This window comes from Capricornis sumatraensis, chromosome 1 (assembly GCF_032405125.1).
Source record: "Capricornis sumatraensis isolate serow.1 chromosome 1, serow.2, whole genome shotgun sequence".
Taxonomy (NCBI): Eukaryota; Metazoa; Chordata; class Mammalia; order Artiodactyla; family Bovidae; genus Capricornis; species Capricornis sumatraensis.
In genome coordinates, this window is record NC_091069.1 from 111,588,190 (window position 1) to 111,599,475 (window position 11,286).

The following is an 11,286-nucleotide window of genomic DNA, read 5'->3' on the forward strand; positions in this document are numbered from 1 at the left end:
TAACTCAATAATTTTGGAATTGGTGCCTGTAATGGTTATAGAATGTTATTAGCAAAAACTTAACAGCTTAACAACCACATATGGTCACATATTTTCTGTTGGTCTCTACTCTAGACACAACTTAGCTGAGTCCTCTATTAAGAATTTTTCAAGAAGCTGCAATCGATATGCCAGAAGGGTCAGTGGTATCATCTGAAGGATTGTCTGGGGAAGATTCATTTCTAATCCCACATGTTTGTTACGATGGCTCAGTTACTTGCACATTGTTGGGCTGAAGGTTGCCTGTTGTTCCTTGCTGGTTGCTGACTAGAGGCTGCTTTCAATTCCTTCTCAAATGGATCGTTTTGTTGGGAGTTCACAATTTAACTGTTCGCATAATCAACACCTTCAAAGAATGAAGTATGCAAAAAAAAGGTGGACATTATGACCTACACCATATGGTTTAAAGCTCAGCATTTAAAAAACTAAGATCATGACATCCAACCCATCACTTTATGGCTAGTAGATGGGTAAAAATTGGAAACAGTCACATATTTTATTTTCTTGTTCTCCAAAATCACTGGAGACAGTGACTGCAGTCATGAAAGATGCTTGCTCCTTGGAAGAAAAGTGTGACAAATGCAGATAGTGTATTAAAAAGCAGAGACATCAGTTTGCCAACAAATGTCCTTAGTCAAAGCTGTGGTTTTTCCAATAGTCATGTACGAATGTGCGAGTTTTACCATAAAAAAGGCTGAGTGCCCAAGAATTAATGCTTTCGAACTGTGATGTTAGAGAAGACTCTTATACTGAAGCTGAAGCTCCAATACTTTGGCCACCTGATACAAAGAGTTGATTTATTGGAAAAGATTGTGATGCTGGGAAAAACTGAGGGCAGGATGAGAAGAGGATAACATAGGATGAGATGGTTTGATGGCATCACCAACCCAACGGACATGAGTTTGAGCAAGCTCTGGGAGATAGTTAAAGACAAGGAAGCCTGGCTGGCTTCAGTCCATAGGGTCACAAAGAATTGGACATGACTTAGCCACTGAACAACAACAACCATGATCTACATGACCTAATCATGGGAGAACTTCTATTCTTTTTTCTGTGCTCTATTGGTTAGAAGCACATCATGAGTTTGTTATATTCAAGGGGAGAGGAAAATACAAGGATGTGAATGCCAGTAAGTGATAAGAATTGGGGACTGTTTTGGTCTATACACCACAGCATCTCTCAGTGGTTGTTTCCCTTGAGAACTTATCACAATGGCCAGTGCTTTTTATGTTAATATGATTTTGTATAATATCCTGGACATTTGAATATTATGTTGACATTCTCTGAATTTTGTTATAAATCTTGAGAGATTGTTATTTATTTATGTTGTGGTTGTTTTCTTTTAGCAATAGATTAGTCCCAAAGATTCATACATTTTCTGTCCCAAATTCATGATTGGACTTGTTATATATATAAAGACAAAGAAGAAACATGAAACCTGACAGTAGGATTTTGTATTTTCAGCTATGATGCCTTCAAACTGTGGTGCTGGAGAAGACTCTTGAGAGTCCCTTGGACAGCAAGGAGGTCAAGCCAGTCAATCTTAAGGGAAATCAACACTGAATACTCATTGGAAGGACTGATGCTGAAGCTGAAATGCCAGTATTTTAGTCAACTGATGCAAACAACTGACTCGTTGGAAAAGTCCCTGTCTCTGGGAAAGATTAAGGGCAGAAGGAGAAGAGGGTTCAAAGGATGAGATGGCTGAATGGCATCACTTATGCAACGCACATGAACTTGGGCAAATTTTGGGAGATGGTGAGGGACAGAGAGGCCTGGTGTGCTGCAGTCCATAGGGTTGCAAAGAGTGGGACAAGACTGAATGACTGAACAACAAGGTTGCAATATTTTCTATATATGATGAACTCATAAAAATTAATGTCAATAAACTTGTTGAAATATCAGCCTGAATCCATATCTGTGGCAGATTCTAAATCGTTTGAATAGTGCAATTGGGTAACCTGAACCATGTTACCTTCCTTTCCATTCCTAAGTGTAATTTTCCTTTCCTCATCTAAATGGCTGATAAAATCTTTGATTTGAGCAGCTAAATGATGACTAGGACTCCATTTGGGTTCCACTGGAGAGAATTAGTATAGGATTTCTTGCATTGTGGGTTGGCAAGCACCTGAAATTCATCATCTTATATACTCTGTGCTGTGCTGTGCTGTGCTTAGTCACTTAGTCATGTCTGACTCTTTGTGACCCCATGGACTGTAGCCTGCCTGGTTCTGCTGTCCGTGGGAATTTTCCAGGCAAAAATATTGGAGTGGGTTGCCATGCCCTCTTCCAGGGGATCTTCCTAACCTAGGGATAGAAACCAGGTCTCCCGCATTGCAGGTGGATTCTTTCTGTCTGAGCCACTAGGAAAGCCCAAGAATACTGGAGTGGGTAGCCTATCCCTTCTCCAGGGGATCTTCCTGACCCAGGAATTGAACAAGTGTCTCCTTCATTGCAGGCAGATTCTTTATCAGCTGAGCTACAAGGGAAGCCCCCATATATCCTATCTAAGCCATATAAATGAAAATTCTTGAGCACTCTCAGCTCTCTGGTCATATAGGGGAATGTCAACTTCAGCCCAATATGCTAGATTTCTCTTGAGACTGGAGGCAGCCTGAAGTACCAACTGAAAAACTATATCCATCTTTAAAGCAAAAATTATGAAGAGCTAAATTCATAATAAGAAAAAAAGTCCTTTCAGACAAGAAACTGAGATTTACAAAATTCACTTTCTTTTCATATATATAATTAATTTTAATTTGAGGTTAATTACTTTACTTTATCCCATTCTGAAGGCTGTCTTTTCACCTTGCTTATACTTTCCTTCATTGTGCAAAAGCTTTTAAGTTTAACTAGGTAAAATTTGTTTATTTTTGCTTTTATTTCCATTACTCTGGAAGGTGAGTCCTAGAGGATCCTGCTGTGATTTATGTCAGAGAGTGCTTTGCCTATGTTGTCCTCTAGGAGTGTTATAGTTTCTGGTCTTACATTTAGATCTTTAATCCATTTTGAGTTTATTTTTGTGTATGGTGTTAGAAAGTGTTCTAGTTTCATTCTTTTACAGGTGGCTGACCAGTTTTCCCAGCACCACTTGTTAAAGAGATTGTGTTTTCTGCCTTGCATATTCTTGCCTCTTTTGTCAAAGATAAGGTGTCCATAGGTGTGTGGATTTATCTCTGGGCTTTCTATTTTGTTCCTTCGATCTATATTTCTGTCTTCATGTCAGTACCATACTGTCTTGATGACTGTAGCTTTGTAGTATAGTCTGAAGTCAGGCAGGTTGATTTCTCCAATTCCATTCTTCTTTCTCAAGATTGTTTTGGCTATTCGAGGTCTTTTGTATTTCCATATAAATTGTGAAATTTTTTGTTCTACTTCTGTGAAAAATACCATTTGTAGTTTGATAGGAATTGCATTGAATCTACAGATTGCTTTGGGTAGTATACTCATTTTCACTATATTGATTCTTCTGATCCATGAAAATAGTATATTTCTTCATCTATTTCTGTCATCTTTGATTTCTTTCATCAGTGTTCTATAGTTTTCTATATATAGGTCTTTTGTTTCTTTAGGTGAATTTATTCCTAAGTATTTTATTCTTTTTGTCTCACTGGTGAATGGAATTATTTCCTTAACTTCTCTGTTTTCTCATTGTTAGCATCACAGACTTTTCTGAAGTTACAAATCTAGATATTAGTACAGCAAAAATAAATAAATATTGAGAAAAGTATTTGCCAAAGAAAAATAATTGTTACCCTGATAACAACAAAAAAATAAAAGGTAGATTGTGCATAATAAATAGACAAAAATGAAAAAAAGTTTTCTTTTGCCCATTTATTCACAATTCATTAGGAAAATAGAAACAAATTTAGGATAAAATTATGAAAATGAATCTATACCAAAATCATCTCAATGTGAAGAGGAAAATGAGTTCATAAGGTGAATTTCATATTCTTCCAGATATCAAGTGACATTCAGGCCTTTAGCAAATCATATCAGAAGTCTGTAGTATTGGGCATCATCTGAGGGTGAGGCATATAATTTTGGGGTCCAGAACTGGAAAATTGGAGGGTGAGAGTCTTCCATGGCATCCTCAATAGTAGTAGCCAAAGCCAGAGCCATAGCCAGAGCCACATCCATAGCCACAGCCACAGAGAGAGCGGGAGCCATAGCCATAGCCACTTCCACAGAGAGAGCGGGAGCCATAGCCACAGCCACAGCCATAGCCACAGCTCAGCCTGCGGAAGCCAGAGCCGTAGCAGGAGCCATAGCCACAGCCCAGGCCTCCATAACCATAGCTTCCACAGCCGAGGCCGCCATAGTAGTTTCCGTAGTAGCCACACATGGTGTTGGTTGTTGAGGTTGTTCTTGGGTGGAGGAGAGTATAGGTGTCACTTGAGCGTGGATATTTCTGCCTGCAGAAGGCCTTTTATATGTCCTCATTGTTTGTGTGATCCACCATAAACACTCATGCTATTGGCTAATTTTTCAGGACCAATATGAGTAATCTGTTGACTATAGGTTTTAGGGATGACTTCACAAGCATTGAGGAGATATGCTTTGTTTCACCACATCTGAGCCAGTTAGTGGGTCATTAACAGACTCATTTATCTCATCCTCAAATCCTTACTCATGATTTCTTTAAATTGCCCTTTGTAACTAATCTTTATGGCAGTAAATACCATTTTTATTGACAAACTCTGACCTGCTCCAGAAAAACAATAATTTTGCCTTCTTTTTTATTGACATTCAACAGATCATAGTATTACATCTTGACCTTGAACTTCTCTTTTTATTAATATTACTGCTTCTCTCAATCCATTCTTTTTCTTTAAGGATTTATCTCATTTTCATGTGAGAGATTGCTTACTGCTAAAAGCCAAATGTTATCACTGAGCTTCATGAGACTGTAGACTAGCAACAAATAGTTTGAAATTCTGGAACACTAGGCCTGAAAAAGACTGGACTTTTCTTTCTCTTTTATATTAATATTTTGTACATTTTAAAAATTCTTTGTTTAAATTATAAATTTTTTTCCCCATGGTTTCAAGTTTTACACTCAAAAATAAAAGGAAATGATGAGTGCTCCTTTGCCTTTTCTGGAGAAAATATCTAGGCCAGAAAATAATATTTTATATTTATATACAATGAGGAAAAAAAAGTTTAGTTATGAGACCTGCCACTTGAGTAAGTTACTTTATATCCTTCCTTTTTGAATGTTGTAAAATGGAGAGTTTTACCACATCTTATGGTTGTTCTGAGAGTAATGTGAGATAATGCACATAAGGTATTTTGCGCAGTGATTGCCCTATGGTAAATAACTGAAACTTTAGTTAATATGACTTTAACACAATAATTAAAAAGTTATTCAAAGTTTTGATGTAGAATTCTATGAATAATATCAGGTGAGATAAACAGAATATTCTTAGATAATCAAAGACATAGAAAAAAAAAGAGAAAATAGTGCATACAATAGTAAATGATAGCACATACAAAGCATTTATTAAATTCCAAGCATGAGCTAAGTGCTTTACATGTTTTAACCCACTTAGTGTTCACAAAAATCCTAGAATAGTTTGTAATTTTTAATGTAAGAATGCCAAGTTCAAAGAAGTTGCATCATTTGCAAGATATTATAGGCACCACCTAAATCTTAGTGCAACGTAATTATATGTACTTTTTAATTGATGAGACAGTCTGGGAATTGCTATCCCTATTATAATAATGATGGATTATTTATAATAGAAATCCATGAATTTAGACCCATGTAATTGAACAATCGAGTAGAAAGAAAAACTTGCTTTCAGTAGAATGCTAATTAATGCATTTGAAAAAATACAATGAAAATCAGAAAAACCAACATTTGCAATCCATCATAATAAATAATTAGGCAATAAAGGAAAATAAACGATAAAATTTAAACTTTGGCATATGAATGGAATATTTATACAGTCACAAAACATCTCTACCAAAATACTTCTTAATTGAAAAAAATAATAAAAGTAACTTTTGAGCAGAAGAATCTAATATTTACAACTGATCAAGTTGCCAAGTTACTGTAAGTGATGAAGCAAATCAAGTGCCAAAAAATAGATTTAAATAAAAGCAAACCTATTCACTATTTTGACATAATTCATAATCTTGTTCTCATCATGAGAATACTTTAAAGCTAAACTGAAGAATACTCTAAAAGAAAAAAAATTCCTATAATCTACAAAAAATTTAAGATTATCAAAAATACTAGGCAGCATGATAACTGAATGCACTACAGGACCTTAAGTAGATTAGTTTTCTCTAAGAGCTTTATTGGAGCAATCTATTCTTGAGTGAATATTGTGAAAAGAAAGAGAAAAAAGCAGATTTTGATAGAGGGGAAAGTTGAGTTGACATGGCACTCAGTGGAAACCTCAGGAAGCCATCTGTGGGACTGTGGAAAGGGGGTGTCCCAACAGTTACTGGGGTTGAACAAGGAATGTTATTATACCCCTACTCTAATCAATCATTGGGGCCTGGAAGCAGGCATGATCTCTTGTGAGGGTTGTTTGTTAGCTGAGGGCATTCTACATTATACACACTCAATACTTGATTGAACTATAAGCTTAATTTTTGACATGTGTAATGATCTTAAGTTTATTTTTGGAAATATTGGTTTAAGAAATATATGATTATTATAATTGATACAATCATAGAAAAACTGATGGTGACATAGTCTCAGTTCAGTTCAGTTTAGTCACTCAGTTGTGTCTAACTCTTCACGACCCCATGGACCATAGCACGACAGACTTCCCTGTCCATCACCACTCCCGGAGTTTACTCAAATTCATCTCCACTGAGTCAGTGATGCCATCTAACCATTAGTGAATGATTGTCTCAGAATGTTAAAAAATGTATTCGTGTATTAACACCATGAAATCACAAAAGCCTGTGGAAATGCTCTAGATTTTATGAACTGTTAGATTACAACAGACCATAAATTGCAAAATATGATGATTTGTACAAACTGGATTCTGTATCAAAAATAAAGCTACAAAAATTGAAAAAATTAAACTTAGATTATGAATTATATGGGCTTCCCATGTGGCGTTAATGGTAAAGAACCCACCTGACCTGCCAATGAAGAAGATGCCAGAGACTCGGATTTGATCCCTGGGTCGGGAAGACTAAGAATTAGATAACAGAATTGTATCAGAACTATATTTCTTTTTGTGATAATGGTATTTTGGTTATGTAGGAGCCATATCTTACCACTGGAGAAGGAAATGGCAACTCACTCCACTTTTCTTGCCTGGCAAATCCCATGGACAGATGAGCCTGGCAGGAGAGGCTCATCTTTGTGGCAAAGAGTCAGTCACAACTACAGTGACATATCTTATTGTATTCATTTAAGAATGAAGTGTCATGAAGTTTGCAACATATTTTCAGATGTTTCAGAAATAATGTTTGGGTGCTTGAGCACGTGAATGTGTGTGTATGTGTGTGTAGGAAGAGAGACACAGAGAAAGAGAGAGATAGAGGAAGAAAGAGAAAGACAGAGGAAACAAAACTAGCAAAATATTAAAAACTGCCAAATCAATCTAGGTGGACAGTTTTAGGTACTCATAATATTACTTTCTATACTTAATTGAGGAATTTAATTTTTTTAAATTAAATTTTAAGAGAAATGAATTTATATCTAAAAAATATTATTCTTGGAGTACCAAAATCTGCAGTGATTTATTTTTCAATGCCTAAATTTCCTGCCTGAAAATGTGAACCTGAACATACAAGGTAAAAAAAAAAAAAAAAAAATTTAAATAACAGAATGCAAAAAGTGTGCAAACTCTGGGTAACAAAGAGGGGATAAATAAAATATATTAATTAATATGTGTCAGTAAGAATATCAGATTCTATTAAATGATTGTAAACTGAAATACACAGTGGATGTTAGAAAAGGTGTCACTTAAAAAAAAACACACACACAATTATAGTTCAAGGCATTTAAAAGTTTGGTGAAGGCAGGGTAGGTTAAAATTTCTTTACTTCTTGTGCTGGACAAGCATAGGAAACACTTTTTGTTTAAATATACCTAAAACTGAAATTAGAGTTTGATAACTATATATCAGCATTGTATTTTCTAAAGGACTCCACATAGATGTAGATTTTGGAATAATTCGCTTGGAATACACACTGTATCCAGGCAATGCTTACCTACATTGGCAAACGTCAATTTTTTTAATCCTCATGATGGACCAGCAGCACAGATCACTGCTTTACCAGAGCAGAACACTGAGGGCTTTAAGACCACTACATTCTTATGTTACAAGTCAAAAATTTGGTAAAGCAATTAAAGTAGAAATACTAAAAGAAGCTATTATCTAAAGAAGAAAATTATTTTCTTTAATTCAAAAAAGGAAAAAAAAAGAAAACCAAAAAGACACATTATTTTGTATTGCTTAGTTGCTAAATTGTGTCTGACTCCTTTTATGATTCTTTGAGCTGTAGCCCACCAAGCTCCTCTGTCCATGGGATTTCCCAGGCAAGAATACTGAAGTGGGTTGCCATTTCTTTCTCCAGGGGATTTTCCTGATCCAAGGATTGAACCTATGTCTCCTGTATTGGCAGGTGAGTTCTTAACCACTGATCCACCCAGGGAAGCCCCAAATGATAAATAATGCATTTAAAATGAGAAAAAAAAAAAGAAAGAAACAAACAAACAGGTTTATGATTCCATATTGAACAAGTTTATTAGGAAAAAAGAGAAAAGTCTTCTGCATGGAAGTCAAAAGAGAGTTTCTGTGATGGCATCATTCTAATGAGAGATCATGACTAGAGTTCTCAAATGAATTTCACATTCTTCCACTCTTTTGACATCAAATGCAAAAAGGGAAGGGTTGGTGTATCAGATGTAGAGGGCACCGGAAGGCAAGTCTTTAGCAGGACGAAGAATGTATGAGGTTCATTCAGAACTGGTGAATCCTGGTGTCCAGGTATAGAGGATGAGAGTCTTCCGTGGCATCCTCAATAGTAGTAGCCAAAGCCAGAGCCATAGCCAGAGCCGCATCCATAGCCACAGCCACAGAGAGAGCGGGAGCCATAGCCATAGCCACTTCCACAGAGAGAGCGGGAGCCAAAGCCGTAGCCACAGCCATAGCCACAGCCCAGCCTGCGGAAGCCAGAGCCGTAACAGGAGCCATAGCCACAGCCCAGGCCTCCATAGCCGTAGCTTCCACAGCTGAGGCCGCCATAGTAGTTTCCGTAGTAGCCACACATGGTGTTGGTTGTTGAAGTTGTTCTCGGATAGAGAAGGAGAGTAAAAGTGTCACTTGAGTGTGGACATTTCTCCCTGCAGAGGGCCTTTTATATGCCCTCAATGTGGGTGTGACCCACCACACCTTCATGCCATTGGCTAACTTTATGACTGGACTAATTAGCTTGTTGTTCACAACCAAAGATGAAACCTCAGAGAAATTCAGCAGGCTTGCTGTGTTGACATCTCAGTTTAGATTCCTCTTATCCAATTAAGGAGTTGAATGAGAGGAGATGCAGACTCACACCTACACAGTCCTGTCCCAGATCACACATTTCATTTTAACCACCTAGCACCTTCAGTATAGTGAGAAATCTATTTGTTGGTCTTAATCTTATTTGCTCTTGACCTCAGTTTGTTTCACCAAACGTTAAATTTTTTTTCTTAAGACTAACAACTTCTTTTTACTCAAAGATTCTTATCTTCTTGATCCAAATTTTCCTCTTCAGTGATTCAGTTTCTTTCCTATATTGAAACTATAATGTATCTTTTTTTCCCATGATGTTGATCATAATTCAACCAGTTAAAGTTTCCAGTAAACCAAGTCTGAACAAAATGTATTATATTTTTCTGTCTATGCCAATGACTAATTCACATTTATGCTCAATTTCTATTGTAGGACTGCAAAAAGGAGTTATTTCTTGAAATCTGATTTCTCCACTTGTTTTTCTAAATTGAATATACAGTTATACAAATTAGTTTGTTCATTAGTATTAGATTTATATTCTAAGAAAATATCCAATATACTAACATATTTGTGTTTATTAATGTGCTAAACCAAGTGCCTAATCAACATGCTGCTACTGCTGCTGCTAAGTCTCTTCAGTCATGTCCGACTCTGTGCGACCCCAGAGATGGCAGTGCACCAGGCTCCCCGAGCCCTGGGATTCTCCAGGCAAGAACACTGGAGTGCGTTGCCATTTCCTTCTCCAATGCATGAAAGTGAAACATGAAAGTGAAGTCGCTCAGTCACGTCCGATCTTAGTGACCCCATGAACTGCAGCCTACCAGGCTCCTCCATCCATGGGATTTTCCAGGCAACGGTACTGGAGTGGGGTGCCATCAATGTGTTCAATTATTAAATTTGTTTTGAACCAGTCATACTGAGTTCCCTTGCATATACCTAGTATTATTGCTCACTTAATTAAAATTAGTGTGAAAATTCCTCCCATTGGGGGGCACAAGAAAAGTGAGAAAAGTTTCTTATTATAGTTAAACTGTACTTTGTATCCTTAAAAGGATGTGCATTGGGAGGTAACATGATCCATCATCTATGTGTAATCTATCAGTGGATTTCTATTATTCAAATGATATTTCTGAGTCAATATATTATTTTTATAATCCTCTCATAAATTTAGGCAAGGACAGAGAGTATAAGATATTGGACACACCCTGTATTTTAGTAAAATCTCCTCTGGAGATGAAAAGAATAAAACCATGAGATTTTTTTAAAACATTCTTATTCTTGAGAAGTACATTTAATGAGTCAGAAATGCTTCTTAGTAAAATGGAGTGTTTTTATACTAAGAGTCTAGCCAAACACAATTATCATTCATTCAAGATGTGTTTTTGAATGTTGTTTCCATGTGTATATTTGGTAGGCTCACTTATGTAAAATAGACATAGTATTAAACTACCACAAAATTGCCCTCATCTGACTCTAGTAAAGTAATGCTCAAAATTCTCCAAGCCAGGCTTCAGCAATACATGAACCGTGAATTTCCAGATGTTCAAGCTGGTTTTAGAAAAGGCAGAGGAACCAGAGATCAAATTGCCAACATCCATTGGATCATCAAAAAAGCAAGAGAGTTCCAGAAAAACATCTATTTATGCTTTATTGACTATTCCAAAGCCTTTGACTGTGTGGATCACAATAAACTGTGGAAAGTTCTTCAAGAGATGGGAATATCAGACCACCTGACCTGCCTCTTGAGAAACCTATATGCAGGTCAGGAAGCAAC

At 36.5% G+C, this 11,286-nt stretch overlaps 2 protein-coding genes across 2 annotated transcripts; both read right to left on the reverse strand.

Moving 5' to 3' along the window:
- Positions 1 to 4,132: 4,132 nt before the first annotated feature.
- Positions 4,133 to 4,384, reverse strand: LOC138075778 (keratin-associated protein 6-1-like). The gene has a single exon (XM_068967771.1). The coding sequence runs from the start codon at positions 4,382 to 4,384 to the stop codon at positions 4,133 to 4,135; it is 252 nt and encodes an 83-aa protein (XP_068823872.1).
- A 4,652-nt stretch (positions 4,385 to 9,036) lies between these two features.
- LOC138075785 (keratin-associated protein 6-1) lies at positions 9,037 to 9,288 on the reverse strand. The gene has a single exon (XM_068967783.1). The coding sequence runs from the start codon at positions 9,286 to 9,288 to the stop codon at positions 9,037 to 9,039; it is 252 nt and encodes an 83-aa protein (XP_068823884.1).
- Between the last annotated feature and the right edge of the window lie 1,998 nt (positions 9,289 to 11,286).

Excerpts from the sequence above, each read along its gene's own strand:
- LOC138075785 (XM_068967783.1), bottom strand. The coding sequence starts at position 9,288 with ATGTGTGGCTACTACGGAAACTACTATGGCGGCCTCAGCTGTGGAAGC.
- LOC138075778 (XM_068967771.1), bottom strand. The coding sequence starts at position 4,384 with ATGTGTGGCTACTACGGAAACTACTATGGCGGCCTCGGCTGTGGAAGC.